The sequence below is a fragment of the Osmerus eperlanus genome, chromosome 20 (assembly GCF_963692335.1).
Source record: "Osmerus eperlanus chromosome 20, fOsmEpe2.1, whole genome shotgun sequence".
NCBI classification, from domain to species: Eukaryota; Metazoa; Chordata; class Actinopteri; order Osmeriformes; family Osmeridae; genus Osmerus; species Osmerus eperlanus.
Genome location: NC_085037.1, coordinates 4,257,670 through 4,279,530, shown reverse-complemented (window position 1 = coordinate 4,279,530; position 21,861 = coordinate 4,257,670). Strand labels below are relative to the sequence as shown.

General features: G+C 42.8%; 3 protein-coding genes across 4 annotated transcripts; 1 reads left to right on the top strand and 2 right to left on the bottom strand.

Annotated features, from left to right (window-relative positions):
• Nucleotides 1–2,582: 2,582 nt before the first annotated feature.
• On the bottom strand, nt 2,583–5,846 carry lrrc69 (leucine rich repeat containing 69). The gene is made up of 8 exons (XM_062445929.1): nt 5,368–5,846; nt 5,117–5,243; nt 4,940–5,012; nt 4,646–4,841; nt 4,232–4,303; nt 3,664–3,765; nt 3,176–3,355; nt 2,583–2,762 (listed from the first exon to the last, which is right to left on the bottom strand). Exons 1-8 carry the CDS (start codon nt 5,542–5,544, stop codon nt 2,640–2,642), a joined length of 1,050 nt encoding a protein of 349 aa, XP_062301913.1. The 5' UTR covers nt 5,545–5,846; the 3' UTR covers nt 2,583–2,639.
• A 136-nt stretch (nt 5,847–5,982) lies between these two features.
• On the bottom strand, nt 5,983–9,058 carry otud6b (OTU deubiquitinase 6B). The gene is made up of 8 exons (XM_062445930.1): nt 8,814–9,058; nt 8,275–8,429; nt 8,093–8,197; nt 7,656–7,856; nt 7,319–7,439; nt 7,099–7,160; nt 6,770–6,876; nt 5,983–6,410 (listed from the first exon to the last, which is right to left on the bottom strand). The coding sequence occupies exons 1-8, from the start codon at nt 8,881–8,883 to the stop codon at nt 6,326–6,328; spliced, it is 906 nt and encodes a 301-aa protein (XP_062301914.1). The 5' UTR covers nt 8,884–9,058; the 3' UTR covers nt 5,983–6,325.
• A 622-nt stretch (nt 9,059–9,680) lies between these two features.
• Nucleotides 9,681–20,864, top strand: pip4p2 (phosphatidylinositol-4,5-bisphosphate 4-phosphatase 2). Of its 2 annotated transcripts, XM_062487328.1 has the most exons (8): nt 9,681–9,896; nt 14,790–14,938; nt 16,369–16,475; nt 16,765–16,888; nt 17,446–17,523; nt 18,059–18,111; nt 19,258–19,348; nt 20,071–20,864. In XM_062487328.1, exons 1-8 carry the CDS (start codon nt 9,791–9,793, stop codon nt 20,212–20,214), a joined length of 852 nt encoding a protein of 283 aa, XP_062343312.1. In that variant the 5' UTR covers nt 9,681–9,790; the 3' UTR covers nt 20,215–20,864. The 2 variants fall into 2 exon arrangements, with proteins under 2 accessions (XP_062343312.1, XP_062343313.1); XM_062487329.1 differs by lacking the exon at nt 17,446–17,523.
• The last annotated feature ends 997 nt before the right edge of the window (nt 20,865–21,861 follow it).

Below are 21,861 nucleotides of genomic sequence, written 5' to 3'. Positions count from 1 at the left end.
AGCACCTGTACAATCTAATCCACACACACTTAATTACAATTTACCCTTTATTTGCATATCTCATTTGTGTGTCTTTCAGCTATTGAAACATTAAGCTACGTTGTTCCTGCGAAAGCAAGTCTTCCCACAACAATAGGGCTTAGGCTTCAAATACAGCCAGTTAAATAGTCAGAGGGAAGGCACAGGTAGACCCCCATGCCTTTTCAATAAATCCCAAATTTGCCAGCTGTCACTCAACCTCCGAAACACACTAAATTAGAATCTATGCGCAACCAGCTACTTTACATTTACTTTACTCACACCCCACGAGGTAAGACAGGAGATCCTTTTCACCAAAGGCAATATTCTCTCCTTTTCTTTGTAATTATCCGAGCCAGACTCGCTTATTAACATACGGCACGTATGTCAGGAATTTTCCAAGGAGTGTTCAGGCTTCTCCAGTTGGAGTCTGTTGCCTCTCCGTATGGTGTGTGTCTCCTCCTCCCAGGATAGCGTCAGCCACCAGTTCATCTCCATTAACGTCAATCAAGAGCCACAAAGTTCTTTATTTATGAGGGAATGTTTAGGTACTCCCTGAGTAGGCTACATGTAATATATGCAGCATGAGAAGCGTCTGATCAGTGTTATGAACAAAACACAGGCTTCACATGGAAATTGGGTTAGTGTTTGTGTGGCGGTGAGGGAAAAAACAGATATAAAACAGAAGGGGGGGGGGGGCAGCTGATAGGCTAGGCTGCGTATGAGCAATGTGATTTTGTTTAGAATATATGCATGTATCTGCTGAGGGTCCGTACTCCAGACAGACAGGGCCTGGGGCCCCTCTGCCAACATCTGCTGCCCAGGATAATGCCTGTTCACTTCTGACGACCTTTCTGCTCCACGGCTACCAGGATGCCAACACAGGCCAGTGACCTAAATATAGACTCCGACACCACTATATTCCCAATGAAATGCAGTCATTAATATGCTATGAAGTGGACACTTCTCTCAATGGGGATTCACAAACAAGTATGAGGGCATGTGTCCTGTGTGGGTGGTTCCCGTGGGACTGTACTTACGTTATTTGTTATTGTAAGCACCGCACTCCAGCCTGCCTCTCGGCCTTCCAGAGAATAAGATCAGATGGTGCCTGGCCCTGGTGGTGTGCTTCTGTCTCGAGGCATGAAACTGCCGAGCCAACTAGCAGAGGACCATGCTGGTGCTCTGTTTAGTTCCACGAGGTTGACCATGGCTTGGCGCACTGCCCTGTCCAATCAACTGCTGGACTGATTACAAGGGAATTTTGACATTGCTAGGCACACAAACCCATACGCACGTACACACTCACACACCCAAACACAACAGCACAGACCGTTCAAATAGATGATACAGTATATATGACATGATAGTCCAGAACACTGGGTACATTTCTTTCAAGTTCATTTTGAAACTGATTCATAAAAACAATACAAGGAAATGTTTGTGCGAGTGAAAATGAAAGGCAGAGATGGTTGTCTGGACAGAGAGCAGGCCTGTTGGCTCCATAATTGGCATGTGATAGATGAAGTACTCTCTCTGCAATAGGGGGAGAAAAAAAAGGTACTTTTTTTAATGCGTCCAGGGCCACTGGAGCGAGAGAGAAAAAGAGTCATTCTAATGACTGACGACCCAACGGCTATTTCCACTGTCCACCCGTTCTCCCCGCAGTCCTCCTCATTGCCCGCCTCCTAAGTGCACTTTCCCCGCCACTTGGAAAATTGATTGAAACAAAATGTCACAATTATGCCCTGTAGCTCACGGCTTCAATTATTCATCAATTAGGGGGCTTTTTTTCCGGACCTGATTTCTCATTCGGTTTGCGCGAGATGTATGGCTCCCCTGCTGTTAACCAGTCCAAAGTCATTAGTTTCTGGGTTTGCAATTAAACCTGATGCATAATTCATCAGGCCCAACTCTGCCGACACACTGCACAGCGAGCTTGCTAGGCGTGGATGGGAAATTAATTCGGAGAAATGAAGTTTTTCTCGCAGGTTGGAACAGATGCCGCGGCCTGAAGATGGAGATGAGGCATGGAAGCTTAGGTGCGGTAGATCAACTCTGATAAGGGAATAGGATAAGATTAGATATTCAGCGCAGCATTACAAATAACCCGTGCAAAATCTGTATAGAAAGTGTATTTTTCATTTTTAACACAGTTACATGATTATACCAGTCATAAATCAATTATAAGAGTGCCATTTTATTATGAATTTGTTATCATAAAAAATCATAGCCTACTCTGAAGGCAAAATACAGAACTATGGGCCTTAGGCTGTGTGAAAAATGTCAAGACAATTCAGTACAATTACTATATTTAATAAGCTCTTTTAGAAGGAATTGATGTTGTACTCAGTAGGCTACTAAAATAGTTTTAGTAACTAAAATATGGCATGAAGATGTAAACACTGCAATTCTTAACAATCCTCTGTCGCCACCTACAGCATACTCTGTTACTACACCACTGGCTAAAGGCCACAATCTATTACTGTCTAGGCTACATTAGAATATAGGCCTATTTTGATTGGGCTTGAGGTGTGAATATTTGGTGCCTGGACCGGCATCAATAAACAAACATCGTTTTACAGCTCTGAAGTAAAATGTCATCGTTTTGCAGATTGCTTTTAATGATCTTCTCTCTCTACAGAGCCAACACCATAGAAGGAGTGTCCACTCTTGTTGAAGCACTTATAAGAACATAGAAGCACACGGACTGGAATGGTCTGGTGACTCCTTATCCGCATGTCCTAAAACAAAAGCAAGATGAGATCAGACCCTTAGAGACATCCATTAGAGCCCATGTTCCTAACCCCTTCGATTCCCCTCGCCCTTCCTTCTCTCTCTCACTGCCATATGAGGCCTAAAGCCTGGGATGATATGTTCTACCTGAGGGGTCCACAGTTTGGAGTTATCATGTAAATAAGAGTTTGAAGAGTTGGGGGGAGAGCTGGAATGCCTCTGCCTCTAGGCTGTTCAAGTTCCTAATGTTTTACCACTAAAATAATACACATTGTGGACACACTAGGATTAACCTAAAATCGCTATGAATTGTTGATTGAATCCAGGAAATCAAGAAAAAACTGAAACAATGACATATCTCGTACACCTAGCACCGAGATATGATGATATCAACCAGGTTCAATCGACCTGAGTGACGTACCTTGTGGAGGTTGATGAACTGGACACACTCAAGCCAGGTGGTTAGGAAGGGCAGGGAGCAGAGGCCACAGAGGCCCCAGCCCTGCAGTGTGCTGGCCAGGGTGGGGTGGCAGAGCAGGACCTCGTGGACCACGGAGAACTGGTCCCTGTCCTCCACCAGGATCAACCTAGCAGCCAGCTCCTAGGATCCCACAGCAGGGAACACGCTTGTTCTTATTTACACTTCACACTTGGCCTTCATTGTACCAACAAAATCCTGGGTAGATTATTGAAATGACTTTCCCTGAAGATGTTTTGAGAGTGTAAATAAAGGAACGGGCATTGTTACTGGTGATTGTCCTTTCATATTGTGTTTTTTCTCTTGTCGGCTACCAGAATGAACTGTACCACGTCTGGTGACAATTGTGTTCTGGGCGTTTCACCAACAACTATGCCAGATGTGTTGATGGGTACAGCTCAGATTAGGTTGGGTTCACTGGAGTCATGCACCTTTAATGACAGCACCTCCACCTCTTGCACAGACTCAATCGGTTCACAGGGCACAAAGTTGTTGTCTTCACAGTGCAGCTTCCTCAAGTTCATGAGCTGAAACTGAACAGCACACACCATCATTGCCTAGTCCTACAGAAAATGGGTTAGTTAAGGTGGTAGGGTGGGGGTCTAGTTTGTGCGATACACTAATGCGTTCTATAGAGAAGCGAGACTGGCGTTGGTCACGGTTTGGAATGGAAGGGAGAAAACAGGACAACGGCGGATATCGCTATAAAAAAAGAAAACGTTGTTTACGACGTAGTTAAGGTGGCAGGCGTGTGTTGCTTAGGCGGCCGCCTTAACTGAACAGTGCTGCGGGAAACCCTGAGGGTCCATACCAGTTATCCATATGACAGGTAACCCCTGCCATCTCTGCCACATGGCAACTGTAGTCTATCATGTATTGTCTTATATATCCTGTTTGTGTGTCTTTCACTATGCCTGTTTTCAGAAATTGCCCCTCTGGGACAAATACAGTTATTTGAATTGAACTGAACAAGAAACGAATGCAATAGTTGGTACTTACATCCACAGGAAACATTGATAAATTGTTGCCAGCCACATCCAGGATTCTAAGACTAGACCAAGATACAATACCCTGACAATGAGAGAGGAATGTTAGGGGGCAACATTCAGATTTCCCTTTGAAGTTCAGCATTTTATATGTAAAATTGTAGACTAATAAGATTGGCATACTAACTCCTACAACTGACTGGCTTGAAGATACAGAAATAGTTTGCTGGACTGTATGATTCTGATCCCTGACCTATTTACAACAATTCTGCACTTAACTAAATAACAATTTGTCATTAGCCTACATACTGACTCAATTAAACAAACTTAGCCACCAGTTCAGTTGTACTTATGGACAGAATGTGACATTTCTGACATGTATTAGTTATTTATTCCGGGCAAGCGTAGTTCAGAATGGTACCTATACCTCTGGTAATTCTTTCAGCTTGTTTCTGGCCAGGTATAACCTAGATAAATGTGACAAGTTGTAGAGCTGTTGCGGCAATCGGATCAAATCGTTATTGGTCAAGTTGATCTCCACAAGTGTATCAAGAGAGCACAACTCCACAGGGATCTCCTCCAATCTGTTGTCCGTCACACTGAGGGTTTTAAGTCTAACCAGCCTGAGAAAACAGATGACTGTGGTCATAGAAATGGTCATGTGCAGTCGATCATGCTGGTGTTTCATGTTCAAATATGGTTGAACAAGCTTCATGTGCACCTGTCTATTGCTGATGGCAAGAACTGAATGCAGTTATGATTTAGATTGAGAATAACCAAGTTAGGGAGTCCACCTAGGAGAAAAACAGATAATGAGTGTTGAGATTGGGGTCGTTGACTGATGTAGCCTTAATATGTGGTTCGAGCCCTAGGACTGCACTTGTGTGGCAGAACATACCTAACACAGCCGGAGGCAATAACGTGATTTTGTTTCCAAATAGGTAGAGTTTTCTCAAGGAGGTCAAGTGCCCCACAACAGATGGAATTTCCTCCAAAGTATTATTTCCCAAATTCAATTCTGTCAACTGCATAGCAACAGACAAAGCAAAGTTTGAGTAGCGTATCAGTGACATATTTAGGGGATGGCTTTGTTTTTTAGGCTACAGTACCACGTACACAAGATTGTTTACTGATGCAATGCGTACTCACGTGTTGCAAAGACTGTAGTTCCACAGGCAACGTTGTGAGCCAATTGTTGCTTAGCTGTAGTATTGAAAGATTTGTTAAATTTGAAACGGATTTTGGAACGTGCTTTAACTTCTTCGAGCTCAGATTGAACGATTTTGAATTTGCTTTTAATGCTCCAATAACCACGTTCTCAGCCATTGGATAGCCTATCTAGCTAGTCACCTGTAAAACAAGTTACATTTTCCAACCCCAGGCCGTATGCACGTTACCATAGAAACAAGACGCTAGTCCAGTAAATGAAACATTTACAATTGCGACACCTAGCGGTCGCTACCACTCGATACAGTATAGAAATAAAAATCACCTATTCGAATAAAGTAGAAGGTCACCTGTCCTACAACTTGATTTATATTGAAAATACAAATACAATAATTATACATTTTGTTTTGGGGGACAACTTTCAGAACATCTTACAGTAAATGGGCCCCATGTAGCTTAAAACAGTGGAGGTAACGTCTAAAATCAGGGGACAGATCAAACAAATATTGTCGCAAAACATACTTTTCTTTTTTAGTACAGTTGATCTTTTGGAAAATTGTTGCGTTACTATTTGTGCATCAGTCATAATTTACAACAGAGTTTAGATTGTTTTATTGTAGGCCTACAAGTAAATGTCACCATCAACAAACATACAGAAATGTAATTGTTGCATAATGCTGCACATCGCCATCATTACACATTTTCAATAGATCTCGCTACCATAATATGAGGAATATTTCCATGTTGTTGAAATATGACTGAGCAGTAACAGTGTCTTCCAATCTTCTGTACACTGCATCAGTTAACTATTCAGTCAAGAGGATTCACTTTAGCCGAAGTGTTACACTTAGCAGTTAGTCCTTGCCTCACTAATCCCTTGACTCTTTCATATGGATGGCACGGTAAATCTGACGTGTTTGACAGCATCCTTTGACTCAGCTCAGCCCTCCTCTTCGATGGCTGCCTCTTTCAAGCGCTCCACAGAGTTATAGTGCTCTCCCAGTCCGTAGGCGTGGCGCATGTAACTGAAACACAACAGTGACAGTCATTGAAACACAACAGGGACAGTAACTGCAACACAACAGGGACAGTAACTGCATCACAACAGTGACAGTAACTAAAACACAACAGGGACAGTAACTGCAACACAACAGGGACAGTAACTGAAACACAACAGGGACAGTAACTGAAACACAACAGGGGCAGTAACTGAAACCATTCTGACAAACATAATAGGAGGAAGAGTCACTACCGCTAACTTGCTACAGCAGTTCATAAATAGTGTGTATCATGCTCTGTTCTTCTAGCATTCAAATATGTCTCTAAACGTGTATTTAAACCCAATCCCGTGGTTGTTAAGTTACAAGTTCATTTAAGAACTTACATAAGAGTGACAGGTGCCTTGTCGTATTCTTCTCCGATCCGGATGGTAGGTGAATCCGCTTGAATCACTTCGATTGGCAGTTGGAGGACTTGGGTCAGAGCTCTTAACTGTGAATAAAAAAAGACTGTTGTGAGCAGTTTGAAGAAGATTGCAGAAATTAAAATACATAATTAATATTTCCCTTTTGCCACATGCTACGCATGTCATAAAATATCAACATCATTTCTGTAGTTTCATATTTTGCCAGAGTAGTGGTGAACACCTATGATTTAGCACAGGTGGGTTTCACTCTATATGATTCAGTCATGAATGGTACAAAATAATCTTACCTCCAGTTGACCACCCCAAGCAGCTGTGTGCTCCACATCGTTGCAGTACTTCTCAAATTCATCTGGAAGCATTCACACACACACACACACACACACACACACACACACAAACACAGTCAGACGTAAGCATGTGGAAGGAGATGGGCTTGGATCATTACCCATGTTCAGCACATTTATGACAGGTGACATCTCCACGTGTGAGCACCAGCTTGGTTCTCACCTGTTGTGTACATGTCCCCAGTGCTGGTGTTGGTGAGGAAGGGAAGGAAGTCATCAGAGTGGGTCCTCATTTGCTGGGCGGTGTGAACACGGAGCTCCTTCAGGCTGAGGGTCAACGAAGGCTGGAATAGAACAGAATACAGTGCAATACGACTCATGGTCCTTCGTCAAGCCTCACTCCCCTCACACCACGTGATAGTTTTTTTTTTAACATGCCATGGTGCCACATCAATGGGTGCTGAGTGAGGTACCATGAGCAAGAAAACATGGGACAACATGACAATACACGGAAACTGAAGCAGGATAGGAATCGAACCAGCAACCTCGGGTCTACCTACCACTCCTCTCTGTGACAGCTGGTCTTCCAAAGCACGGTACATGCAGTGGCCATCAGAGGAGATCTCCCTGATCTGTAACTGTCTCTCCGCTAGCTTCTGAGATAACTTCAGGACTTCCTGGTGCCTCAAACCAGACAGGTTTTCCACCTCAGCTTCAGCTATGCGGTTCTGCCTCTCCTTCTCCTCAGCGGCCTTCTTGTCCTAAGAAGGTTAGAGAAAAACAGACTTTCAACTTTTACAAATATAATTTATAAGCATATAACATATAAGCTACACCATGAACTTTAGAAACACATTGCATAGGGGTTTATATTTAGGACAACAGATATACATTTTAAATGGTAACCATGGCAAGAAGAGTAGCTATGTAGTTATTTCACAGTAACCTATGTAAGGCCAATATGCACATGTGAGGGATAATATAAGCTGTAGCTCACCCGCCTCTTCTGGGCCTTAGATACGCGTGTTTGCTGGGCGTCATTTTGCTCTCCAACATCCAGAGCAAGAACTTCTACTTCCTCCACCACCTCCTCCACAGCCACCTAGCAAGTTAAGAGTCAACTTCAATTGCACTTGGTGACGTTATACAAGGCGGCCTAAACAAAGATTGGTCACCTACCTTCACTTTAATATCTGCAATATTATTTATCTGCTTGATTTCTTCTTCGTGCTTTTGGTTGAGCTCCGCCTCTAGTTTGGCAACGTCCTCAGTCAGCTGTTTTCTTCTTCTCTTGTCGTTTTTGGGGACTGCATTTTTCATACTCTGGATTTTAGCTGTCAAAATAAGAGCAGATACATATTAGTTGCAAGCTCCACTCATCTCTCAAGGAACAAATCGAAGGAATGGGATGAGAGAATCGTAGTTTGCAACTCCAGTTCAATTCAATGACTGTCAGTCTGACAGAAGTAAACTACTACCACCACAAACTATTCTGATTCTGATTATCTAGGTCATTAATAGGTAGCTAAACACTGATAACTACGTGTTATCTAGCTAGCCGTTAGCTGGTCTGGCAAGCTAATCAACCTCATTCATACACACATTATAAATGAGACTTTCATTGCCAATTCCTCGTGGTTCTTAAAGAAAGTGAAAACATCCAGCTACGAGATAATTCCTCCTCGAACTATTTATTGTACACAGGCTAAGTGTGCTACCTTGTAGGTCCTTCTTTTCCTTGCGCTGTTGCTTGGCCAGTATTTCCTCCGGTGACTCTGCCTCCTCCATACTGTACTGTTTTACAGATACAAAATCTTAGCAATGGGATAGATTGACGATCAAATTAATCTAATCACGCACCCGCATTGATGAGTATTATGTTAGAGCATTGCTAACTCAGACACATAGTAATGTTGACCAGTCATCAATTAAAAACATGCTGCTGAGCAGAACGCATCCACGCACGACTATGCTTCCGGCAGCTCGGTAAATTCTATTGGTCAAAGTCAACTGCACCCTTTGATTGGTTAGGGCTTTCTCTCCGGTCCTGCTCAAGTTTAGGTAACAGATCCACCCCTATAGCACGTACACATAGATCGTGCGTGCACTATGCACAGTATGTGTTTGGCATGGGGAGGTTAAATTCAACACATTTACTGTTGAATCAGAGGATCCAATTAAAATAATTCATTAACGCAACAACTGACTGTATAACTGCGACGTATAGCATACATACTTCAGTTTACTAATTGGATTTTCTATCCCTGTCAAGATCATTCATGTTTCAATATTTCTGTCTAGGCCTATGGGACATGGTTTTGCATGCGTTTACAGTCTTTCCATACATTAGGCATGCACGTATACACGGGGATGGGAATAGGCCTCATTTATTCCGGGTCTTTTGGACTAATATTCTTCAGCAATGCAATCATGCGCTAGTGGAGGACAGGCCAAATTATTGATGCCATGTGGCTTGGAGAACTCCTATATTTCTGGGGGATCTCTTAATTCTGCATTCCCTTACGCACCCCCTCCAGCTGACGTCTTTAGCCCCACCTCCGAAAAACTGCGTCTCTGGCGCCGAAGCAGTACAGACAATTCGCAGGCTGCCCCTCTCCCAACGAAAGGCTGGAAGCAGGAGAGCAGCCGTTGTCCTCCTTGTTTATTTTTCCGGTTTTTCTAAATCCTTGCAGACATGGCCTCCGATGGCATGGATGAACGATCTCCACTGTTGTCAGCACCGAACTCCGGGAATGTCACACCCACGGCACCGCCGTACTTGCAGGACTCGAGTCCCAGAGGTAAATCAATGTTACCCATGGATGTATGCTGAATCATTTTGGGGCGTATCGTATTAAGCAATGTTTTGCATAGTGCGTAATTGAAATGAGCCATGGATTCGGTAGGATCTTCCAGACCGGCTATCTAAATCGAGGTGAAACCGTGAGAACTGGAGCAGTGGGTTAAACATGTAAAGCCTGTATTGTATCATAAAAGTAGCTTATTTTTGCTGCAGAAATGCGTACATCACAAACCGCTTGTATCGTTTTCATGTATAAAGTCATGATAATACAGATGCATATCCATCTATTAGATTGAGCCGTCGGCAACATTTGTAACCTGTCGTCCAGATACAAAATGTCAGAAAAGAAGTGTAGCCTTGTTGAATGTAATTTAGGCCTGTAAATAGATAATGACATCGAATGTTATAATACGGTACTATTTCCAAGATACTTCACCCTAACCCTGGTGTAGGGTTATAATGCAGACTCAGTTTTGTGTGTATAGGCTACTCATTTTTGGGGGAAGGGGGTACGCCATATACTGTAAATAGTATCACATGATACGATTCTGTCAACGAGCAGTAAGTCTAATAAATCTAACAGATCTATTTATTTATCTCTTAGTATTCTATGAATTGCACTTTGATTGCAAAGGTTTCAGAAGTGTGCAGTAGACAACCAAATAATCAAAGTTAATGCATTTCCATAAGGATCATAGCTATTCATTGCTAATCTCCAAATGCTTACAATAATTATTGATCTTACACATGCCAGAGAATTTAGCTGAAGGAATAGGAAGACCTAATATTCCACCAGTTATGTCCTTCAGTTGACATGGTTATACATATATTTGATCAAGTCTGCATACTTCCCATGTTTCTGCACTGAAGAACATGGTGCTAAAACAGGTCTTTGACCTGAATTACCCACCGATCTCAGTGGGATCCTTACCATGAAAGGAAATAAATAGGCTACTAGTGAAATTCTAACAAATACAACCAAAATACTAACTGTAAAAGCTGCAAGAACTGGGAGAGAGACTCATATGCATATTGAGCCATTGTTCAAAATGCCTGATACAGACCATCTACAAGCCCTTACATTAGCACACAGTACTTTGAGGGTTATTTGGTTTGTGTTTTCCAAGCAAAGTAGGTTAAATTAACCTTAAGACTTCAACCTTCAGTCTACCAATACCTTTCCCAGAAAAGAAGGAGTTTGGACATTTTGAGAAGTCATTCAAGCATTGTTTCTATCCAGCTTCAGTGACAAAATCATTTCTCCTTCGGAAAATGAGTCTAAACGGATTTATCGTACTTATAATACTCTTTAGGCACATTCTAGGACAAAACGACAGCGAGAAAGTGATTGGAACAGTCTCAACAGTAGAATGTGTAATCGGATGTGAAAATCCATATTTCAACACCGGATCTGATACAAAGTTTGAAACATTGGACTGTAAAAGCCTCTAAAGTAAATGCTACGTTTATTTGATATTCAAATCTAAAATAACCCTTTGTATACTCTTCATGACCTAGTTTCTTTCCCTCAACCGTAGATTAAAATGCTCATTCAGTTTCTGTTTGGGATTTCAGAGATTTAAAATAAACATGGTAAACGGGATTATCGGAAAGTATCTGTTATCATCTTAGGCAGAGTATCCCATTGAGAAAAGTTCTGTTTTGCTGGAGAGCTCTACATACAGGGTAGAAGTGCTGATCTGGGATTGAGGAAGTGATGTAGTGAGCTGACAGGCTGCTGCTTACCAAGCACAAATGATAGTTGGAGTAGTGGTCAGCTTTAATCAGAATTGAGATCTGAAAATACTCAACAGATGCTCAAGATGTCAATACAAACTTCCAGTCTGAGTAAAGTCAAGAAAAGGGTATAGTTAGGGGATCAGTTGTTTATTCCATGAGTGATTAAGATAATTATAAACTTGTTATAAGACAGTATCCACAAGCAATAAAGTTACCACAACATATGTTTCTCACCCAGAACCTTTTATCCAGAAATGGATGTGATGCACTAATAAAACAAATATTCCAGATATTTAAACCTATTTAAAAGTATGGTAGGCTTTTGTATTGTTGGCATGTGTAGAAAGAGACATAATACCAAAATATTCAACATGATGTAATGCTAAGTATCTGCATTAGGAGTAAGAGTACAACTTTGTAGTCTGAACAGACATGTACACTCACTTAATGGAATATTTACAAGGGAATCCCAGTTCCATTTACTTTCTTGAAAGTCAACAAGGCCCCTGTTATCCATCATCTAACTGTCAGATGCCAACATAGAATCGGCCTTGGATGTCTGTAAGTCTTTGCAGGCAGTGAAAGGTACCCTAGACAGGAAACTCTAGCTAGTAGGCCTAGACAGAAACCTACCCACCCATACAATCCCCTGTTACATTCCAAGGACTACCCATAACCGATACACCCATCCAGGAGAATGCATGGAACCTTCATTGTAGAACGCCACACAACCCCCATGTAGTAATCAAACATGTGTGTCTGGAACAACTGGTTGCCACCAGGCAGACAGACAGCCATGCAGACAGACAGACAGACAGACAGACAGACAAGTGGATCAACCACCAGACAGACAAACAGATGGAAGGCTGTCGCTTTGCGGTGGTTGTAAAAATGGTGGCTCGTCTTACAGTGCAGCTCAGAGCTGTGTCAGGGCTCTGCAGCGCCCAGCGTCTCCAATTTCTCTCCCCGCCTATCTCAACTCCCAGAGGCACCCCTGGTCTGAGAGACCGAACTGTCAATACGTTACGAAAGCGCCCAGTGAGGCCGCTTTTTGGAGTCCCTACCGTGAGTGTGTCAAAACAGTCTGTCAGAAGCTTTCAGCAGCAGGGACCAAAATACATTCATGTAACAACTGCTTTTGTGTCTTACTTACAGATTCGTTCTGCTGTATGTTGTCTCTCGTTGCATGATATCACATGAGCACTCGGGCTATGTCTTGGCCTAGTAGAAGATCTAGTAGAGTAGGAAATGTGCCATACCCCAAGCACCTAGCACAAACCGAACATACAACAAACGCCTCAACCATCAGCATGGTTTTCGGAGTCATCTCTTATTGTGTGACACGTTCCCATGCCGCCGTCTACGAGAGAGACAGACGGAGGAAGGGAGAGAGAGGTGGTTGAGGGGTTTGTGCTGAGTTCGCGGAGGTAGTCCAAACAGGGATGGAGAGTATCCATCTGTCCCTGGGGTGTCACACCTCGCATGGCACTGACACTGCTGCCAAGGTTAATTACACCTGTTGACGTCCCTATTATCCCCCTGCTCTCTCACTTTAGAAACACATGACCTCTGTTTGTCTTGATTATACAGTAAAGTAGCATTCATTGAAGTCCTTCTTATAATGTGTGTATCATTGTGGATTTATGTGTTAACAGTAACAATTGTTTTAGAGACATTTAGTAACAGTGTTGAAGTGATGGTGTGACTGGGTTATAGAAGAGTAAATACGTACGGTAATAGAAAAGACAAGTTCAGGGCAGTAAATTGTACCCTCTCTAGTTATTTACATGATCTATTAAGAGCAATATTTGTTTGCCGAAGATAACTGACTGTGTTCTTTTGGGCGCTTATAGTCACATTTTCATTGGTCTGTCTGGACAAGACTCTGGAGAGAATGAGAGAATAGAAAGAGACAGTTTTTCCTCTAAGACTAAGGTTCGAGCGAGCCTGCTTGATTCAGTGCCTTGCTAATGGAGAGGGACAGGCCTTTGGCTTTGAAACGGAAGCATTCTCCACTCCTTGTGTGTGGAAGGAGGGCAGAAGTAGGGGAGTCATAGAAGACAGAGAACCAGGAAATGAGTGTAATAGATAGGCCCTATGTAGTACTGTGCATTTAGTAGGGACAGTAGCTGTAGTAAAAGTGGTCTGAGAGAAAACAGTAGTGCAAAACCCGTTATGAATTCACTGAACAGGTTTAAGTAGGGCTTAGGTGCATAGCTAGAATATTTGGACCTATACGTTTTACCCCTGTGTTTACTGTACCTACCCTTTAAACAAAGAGATTGGATAGGGTCACACCTAGTTTTTCTTCATGGAAGTCAGCACCATGAATGTCTTATGGAATACATACTATAGCCTTGAAGTATGTATGTGCATGTCTCAACAGGATTTCAGAACAAATCTAATCAAAACTGTTGAAGCATAGAAGTACCATGCCTCCAGTGTCTGTAGTCAATGTCTTTTCTGGCCCTTATAGCAAAATAGGGTCTCTGTTTTCTTGTTTTGGCTTTGAATTGTCCTCTTTGTCCTAATGTACACTTGTATTTTTATCTTGCAATTTTTATCTTGCAACTACTCAGTAAGTGTGTGGCCTACAAGAAATGTTAGCTCATACGCTGGTCTATCAATCTCAAAATGCCTCCCTGGAAGACAGTTTTAAAGGATGTTGGGACTGATTTTTCCTGAGAGTGTGTACAGTAAATACAGTGTGTATCTGGTCTCGAGGACCCAAATCCCTAATGGCGGTAAGAGACTATGACGTCTTTACAACTCCTCCATGTGACTCCTCTTCTACAGAACACGTCTGATTTGACTTTTACACTCGCTACATTTGAGTCTTTACAAACTAAAACACAAATAACCCTCTGGTCACACTGTTTGTAGGTACTAGGTTGTGTCTCCTCTGTTAATGTACATGATTTCAAACCAGGTGTACTAAATAAAGTATGTGCTATATGGTAATACTATGTAGTACTAAATAATTCCTTGCATGTTAGTCTGTTTGATATCATGATCTTCCTTTTAAAATAAAGTCACATTTAAGCATATTTAAATGGTTCAACTCCAAATGCAATTTTGTCCTCAACCTCTGAACATGTATCTCAAAGGCTTTTCTCTCTCCCTTTGCCTCGTTTGTGCCACATGTGTTTAGCGGAGCTCCCTCCGCCCTACACAGCCATCGCCAGCCCAGACGCTGGAGGACTTCCTGTCATTAACTGCCGGGTGTGCCAGTCTCTCATCAACCTGGATGGCAAGATGCACCAGCACGTGGTCAAGTGCACTGTGTGTAACGAAGCCACGGTAAGTCCTCTGGCTCGCCACCCGGCGCCCTGGCCTGATCACCCTGACCCCCCCCCCCCCCCCCCCGCTGTGGCCAGGTCAGGGGACTGTGTCGCCGGCAGAGACCGTGGAGATGAGAGGACTAGAGGCTGCGTCTGAGGTCGGCTAGGGGGGGTGTTTGTCCAGTTATCCCTGAAGCCCTTTACTGTAATCTGTCCTCTCCTCTGTGTGTGTCTCCCTCACAATATCCTCTCTCATATTCTCTGTCTATTTTGTTTGTGTCTGTCTATGTATTTATTTACTTGAAAATTACTGGCTGATAAGATGGTGTACAGTATTTAACAAATATCTGAATTGCCGCTTGAACGACTGAAGGAATGAATGGCTGAACCAACGATGGTCTGAACATGTGTCTGACTGTACGAATAGCTGATGGAGCGAATGACCTGCTGAACAAATGGCTGTCTGGAAGAATGGCTGGTTGAAGGAGTGATGGACCGGTGTCAAATTGAACTGTCAGAAAAGCTGAAGGTCGATACAGTAGGGAGAATGCGTGTAGCCGTTGCAGAGAGAGAGGAGAAGGAGCTATCATGAGTGTGAGAAAAAGATTGGATGGTCCATCGTTGTGAGGTTTTATTTTTCCCTAAAATGAACCCAGTAAATGTAGGTTAAATGCTATTGAGCTCATTTATGGCTTTGATAATGCATGAAAGGTCCTCCCCAACAAATGTTTTATTTCTACATGTATCTCAGTTATCGACTGAGTTTGAATACTGATATTCTAGAGCAGCATTTGCTCCAAAACTTAGGAAGCTATTCGTCAGGATGTTGTTTAAACATTGCAAGCATGTGGTAAGGTAGGGGCTTCCTTGGCCCTCTGTTTACATAGAGTAGAAGATTCATTTGTTACGCAATTTTCTGGCCAAAATCTGAGAAGTCCCACGTGTAAATGCTGTTCTTCCTCTCCTATGTGTCAGTTCAAACTGCATTTCCCGACCTCCTCCTGAATCTCCTCAGCTGAGGGATCAGATATTGAGTCCATTTGGGCCCGGCCTTAATTCGAGAGTATTAGTATCCCTGTTGCTATACACTGTCTCAACATCGATGAGGGTGTCTACTGTTTGGGTAGAGTTTAGCATACATAACTCAGCACTATATGTAGTTCCAACTACACCTACTATACAATTTCTACAACAAGTAACATAGGATTTAATATACTATAATAGAATAGCAAAATATATACTCAAACCTTTGTGCAGACCAGCATTCTGTAGCCCAGAGATTACTTTTCGTCTGGTAATTAATCGGATATGAATGCTGAATATTATGACACAATCAACAATTATAAACACTGAATTGTACAGTAGATGATGTAATCGCATACTTCTGAGCTAAGCTATAGCTTAGCAGGAAAGGCACAAGGTCATATGTGGTCTTTATTTGGGTTTCAGCCTATCAAGAACCCTCCCACAGGGAAGAAGTACGTGCGATGTCCCTGTAACTGCCTCCTCATCTGTAAAGACACGTCGAGGAGGATAGGGTGCCCCAGGCCCAACTGGTAGGTCATTAAACCGGTTCTGCATGTTTAAACTGACAGTCAGGTACATCTGTCATGTACATCTGTCACCTTTACTGTCCCTGAGAATTGTAACCAAGACGTCTTCACAAGTTGTCTCCTTTTTACACGACTATTGATAGGCGTATCTTGGATTGGTTGTTGATGTTTTAGATAAGGTTTCAACATCAAGCATGGGGCGGGACTAAAGGCTGGTTTCGGAGGTGGATTGGTTTCTGCAGAATGTTTCTTTCATGTCATAACCCTGCGACTCTCCCCTGACCACTCACAGCAGACGCATCATCAACCTGAGCCCGGTGATGGTGATCCCTGAGGAACAGCCTGCCCAGCCTGCCCTGCCCGTTCAGCCAGAGGGAATGAGAGTGGTCTGTGGTCACTGCGGAAACACCTTCCTGGTACGGACTCCTGCCCCAAACAGGCCTTGGGACCAATCAGAAGTCTGGCCTACTACTTTTGTTCCCTCCCTTTTTTGTGTGTTAGTGTGTGAAAAGATGCTAGGTAGAGAGTTACAGCTGTTAATGTGGAGCTGTAGTATAGGGGGACTGGTCTTATCTCTGGATGCTAGGTTTAGTTACAGGTGTTTTTATCAAGCTAGTAGTAACATACTGTCCTTGAATCAGTGGATGAAGTCATTAGATCAGTTATTTATTATTATTCATTCTTTACATAATCATATTCTTCTGTAAGAATATTGTAAATTTGATGTCCACATAAGATGCTACCTAAGGCATTGTCTTCGGAGAAGGGGGAAAGTAAAATATGAAACGTAAAGGCATACTTTGTCACCTCAAGTATATGAACTAAGTCCAAATGTGCTTTGTAACCTGGAACTGAATCTTGTACTGACCCCAGCCCTTACAAACAAGAGCAGCTCTCCCTGGTTGGCTCGAGACAAAGTACCCCAGCGTTGTTGATGTGTGCCCGTTGTGCCTGTGCCTGTTGTGCCATCCAGGGCAGTGAGGACGCCAGCCCATCCCAGGCCCCCCCTGGCCTCGCCCTCGATGGCGCCCCCCCTCCTTCTGATCAGCAGGTCTATCAGCCTGACAACCACCTCCACCACCAACCCCCCTCGCCCCCCCCCCCCCCCCCCGGTCTGTTCTGGGTGGACATTAACAACTAAGTTGGCTAACCTCTCCCCCCCACCCCCCTTCCAGCCATTCACAATCAAGTTAGAATCCAAAATAACCAAAATCATAATCATTAAATGGGGGGGGGGGGGAATTGTTTATTACGAACACTAATGATTAACATTTTGGTGGTTTTGAGTTCTTCAAATGACACCCGGAGCTGTTCTCCATCCTTGATAATCGTAGGATCACCTCAAATGTAGTGGAACGTGGTATGGTGTGTGGGGTTTCCGAACTTGCGGTGAAATCCTTGATTATTGTGGGTTGAAATTTTGCCGGTCTTTTAGAGAAACCTAAAGTAGAGTAGATCTATGTGTGTGTGTGTCTGTGTTCATGTTTGTGTTTTGTGTATGCATGCAGGTGTGTTTGTGTGTGTACAATCCTCACTTCTCTCTACCCTAAGCAACTTCAACCATATCTTTATCTGCTCCCTCACAGTGGATGGAACTCCGATTCAACACGTTAGCCAAGTGCCCACACTGCAAAAAAATGTAAGTGCTCCTATTGTCTTAGTGCTGTGTGTGGGGGATTCAGTAAGCGTGTGTCAATGTCTTTGTGTGTGTGTATGTCTTTTACTGGTTTGTGGGATGCAAAGAAGTGCATAACCGCTCAGAACAGCCTGGAAGTGCCACCACAGGCCCCGGACTGTCTGTCAGACAGCCAGAGAACCACAGAGAAGGTTCCACAGCACCAGGCACTGAAGAGCGTGGTACAAGTTGGGTCAGATGTACAGTGTTTATTGATGGTGACGGTGGGGGAGCAGTCAGAAGGGTCTCTGGTAGAAGGGCAGAGTGAGCATGCTCTGAACTCTGTGGCCTCATGACAGAGAGAGAAAAAAGAAACAAAGAAAGAAAAAGAGAAAAGCGAGGGGGGATTAGGGCCGTTCTAAGCCATAGGAATTGTTACTGATTCCTGAAGAATGCTTGAGTCTAGTCACATGAGGGTCATATGAGAGGTTGTTGGGGGGGAGGGGGGTGTGCAGGGCAACTTTTCCCCCAGTCCCTGGTCCTGGGCCAGTTTGCACTTTTAACCCACCAAGGGTGAAGGATAGGGGTGAGAGGCTAAGGCTGACCTTGGATCTGTTCCTGGGGGCACCGTAAACTTGGAAAGTATTGGTGTGCACAATAGACAGTATGAAAGAAGGTGGCTTCCGTTAGTCAATCATGAGAATGCCCTCTCACAAGACTGTGGCGGCAGCTGTTATGCCTGGAGGATGGACAGGAATGTCAAAATGCCCGGGAGCTTTTAAGACTCATTTGCTGGACTGTGTCATGCAGTTCTGCCTTTATTGAAGTAATTTCTGTATAGTTGTATGATAATATCTCTTAACACTGTATTATTATAATTATAATGCCTAACCTTAAAATATAATTGAGTAAGACTTTCTTATCCTTAATGGGGCAATTTGCTTTGCATCTGTAAGTCAACAAACCTACAACAACCTCTAACACAAGCACATCACATAGCATATCACCTATTCACTACAACAACACCAGTAAAGGTATTTTTTATGTTTAATGTTAAACAGGAAGCCATTTCCAAGTACAGTTTAGTGATACAAATCTTGAACACACTAACTAACTTCACCCCTTCAGGCTTCTCTTAGTCTGGACTAACAGGTTTTCTGTCCTCTCCAGATCTTCAGTTGGCAGTGCCCTCCCTAGAAGGCGCTGTTGTGCCTACATCACCGTCGGAATGATCTGCATCTTCATCGGAGTGGGATTAACAGTAAGTAGCACATTCACCCCAACTGAAAACGACTCCACATTGTTCCAGACAGCCTTCTTCCACAGTGTATCTTTAGCATGGTCATCATGATCACATCATCACCGTGACAAAGGATCTGCGACAACATAAGATACCATTTGATATTTTTTGCTTTACAAAAAAGGGTTTAAGGGTCTGTTCTGGTTCATTTGCAGCATTTAGTCACTGGGGTCTTTCTCTCAGCTAGTAGGGCTTATGTAGCAAGGCCTAATAAACCAGCTGGCTTACAGACCTTGGTTTGATCAATGTACTGTTATCAGGTTTTGGAATATTGAACTGCATTTTCATATTAGTAGTAAAAAAAAAAATCCTGATTGAGGAATAATATTTTAGTCTCGTCTGTCTGCTTACCAGTAGGGCACAGAAATACAAGTACAACAGATATAGAACCGTGTAGAACAACAGTGACATAGATGACAATCTTGTTTCGTGCCAAATAGTGGTCTCACACAATGCAACCATAGCACAATCTTAATAGTATTCCAATAAGGTCACATTGAATTTGGTTTGCAGACAGCACAGTAATTTTTTAGTTTTTTTTATCTGGAATCTCTATAAAAAATTAAATAGCAACCTTTTGTTTTGGGGATGTTTTCTTGAATAAAACAGTAATTACTCTTCCATGAAATGATAATAAAACTTCAATGAATCTGTCTCCTCATCGTGTCTCCCGTCTCCACTAGGTGGGCACCCAGGACTTTGCCAGTCGCTACCATGCCACCTACGTGTCCTGGGCCTTCGCCTACCTGCTTGGTCTCATCTGCCTGATACGAGCCTGCTACTGGGGCGCCATCAAAGTCAGCTACCCAGAGAACAGCTTTGCTTAGGCTGTCACTGCACACGCTCGCACAGCCCGTCCACAAAGATGGAATGAGAACCCCCCTTTTTTTATTTACATCTTTCTCCATGTCGTTGCGATTTTGTACAGGTCAAAGGTTGGGTCTGTTTGACGCTGTTTGGTCTGCGAGGACTCAAATCCAGCCTTGGGTTTTTGGTTTAGCGAAATCCATGCAAACTGATGATTGAGGTTGATCATAGGATTGATTTTCAGATTTTAGGAATCGGGTTTCGTTGATACGAAAAAATGGGAGATTGAAATGAGTGATATTGAAATCGAACAGTGATCAAGCTGGTAATTTGAGATAGCTGTAATCACATGAAGACCGGCTGGATTTGGCCTCTTCCTGAACAAGTTTTAGCTACGACCACAAGGAACATATTGGTACCCATTTTATGTATTGCTATTTGTCACCAACCAGACCAAACAAGGAGAACTTTTCAAGAACAGTCTTGCCCATTGCACTGCAGTTATATGCAATTCTTGTGTTCTTTTGCTGCTAGATTCCCCCCAGCTACATAAAGCTGCAACCATACTGTATGTAATCATTTACTCTGCCTGTGCAATGCATAGTAGGTCTACCATATATGATTTCAATTCAAGGAAATTATCAAACTTAATAAAGAAATTGTCCGTAAATGTGTGCCAATGCTGCCACCCAAGATCAGTATTTTGTCAAGAGTATCCCAGCAAAAGGAGCTTGTGTGTCCTACAGTATGAACTGTTTGCAAATCGCTGCTTTTACTCACATACAGCAATAATTGTTTTTGTTTTTGCATTTTGGAGTGCAAAACTAATGTATTACTTCACCGCATAGTAACAGCCTTCTCGTTTGTGAATGAGATATTTAAACTCACTCATGAGGAAACACTTTTTTGCATGTTTCCCCACCCTTATGTTTATCCCTGACCGACGGCAGTGTTACTTTCTGTTTCGAATAAAGGAAAAAATACTGGTATGTTATGTTCTTCTCCTCTGCTCTCCTCGTGCTTTTAGAATGTAAACCTCTTTCCCTCGCCCCCCTGCTTATCATCTGTTTCCCTGACTCCAGTGACCTGTGACCTCTAGTGTTGCTGTAGTTAGCTAGCGAAGCCTCCTGTCTGTAGGCTGGGGGACACTGTTCAAAAACAACCTTGTTCTGAATGTTATGAAAGTTAACCGATAAAACTCTTTGTACATAGTTTAATTTCAGTACATGGAAAAATGTAGCTTGAGTTTGATGACGAATGCTCCTGGGTATCTTTTTAAAAATGATAATTTATCAATAAAATGGAAAAATGTGTCTCATTCCTTGAAATTGTGTTGTTTGCAGATAAAACATTGATTCATATCAGACACACTCATGTAACATGTTGGAACTATAAGCCTTGTTTTCTTTCTCAAGCTTTGTCCCAATTATGTCACTAAGCACTACGCCCTTAACATACTGGTATAGAAAAAGCAAGGTGTTAAGAAGTGTGCTAATGATAACTCCTCTGATTGTCTAGAAGCATTGGCTCAGTGTCTCTTACACCTTTCCCTCTCCCACCCCACATCCAGTGCATGTGTGTATGTAGAGAGATATGGCTTCAGGAGAGTTGACTTGTTATTTGTTGACTAACTAATAAGTTAACAACTAATCTTTCCTAAAACCTCA

Bases quoted from the DNA above. Each gene is read 5' to 3' on its own strand.
- lrrc69 (XM_062445929.1), bottom strand. From the start codon at position 5,544: ATGGCTGAGAACGTGGTTATTGGAGCATTAAAAGCAAATTCAAAATCG. The intron at 5,013-5,116 runs GTATGTTCTGCC...TTTTTCTCCTAG, and splicing joins ATTGCCTCCGGCTGTGTTAG to GTGGACTCCCTAACTTGGTT. The intron at 2,763-3,175 runs GTACGTCACTCA...CTTTTGTTTTAG, and splicing joins AGTTCATCAACCTCCACAAG to GACATGCGGATAAGGAGTCA.
- otud6b (XM_062445930.1), bottom strand. From the start codon at position 8,883: ATGGAGGAGGCAGAGTCACCGGAGGAAATACTGGCCAAGCAACAGCGC. The intron at 6,877-7,098 runs GTAAGATTATTT...TTTTATTCACAG, and splicing joins CTTGGGGTGGTCAACTGGAG to TTAAGAGCTCTGACCCAAGT. The intron at 6,411-6,769 runs GTAAGTTCTTAA...GTTGTGTTTCAG, and splicing joins AAGGCACCTGTCACTCTTAT to TTACATGCGCCACGCCTACG.
- pip4p2 (XM_062487328.1), top strand. From the start codon at position 9,791: ATGGCCTCCGATGGCATGGATGAACGATCTCCACTGTTGTCAGCACCG. The intron at 18,112-19,257 runs GTAAGTGCTCCT...TGTCCTCTCCAG, and splicing joins TGCCCACACTGCAAAAAAAT to ATCTTCAGTTGGCAGTGCCC. The intron at 19,349-20,070 runs GTAAGTAGCACA...CGTCTCCACTAG, and splicing joins TCATCGGAGTGGGATTAACA to GTGGGCACCCAGGACTTTGC.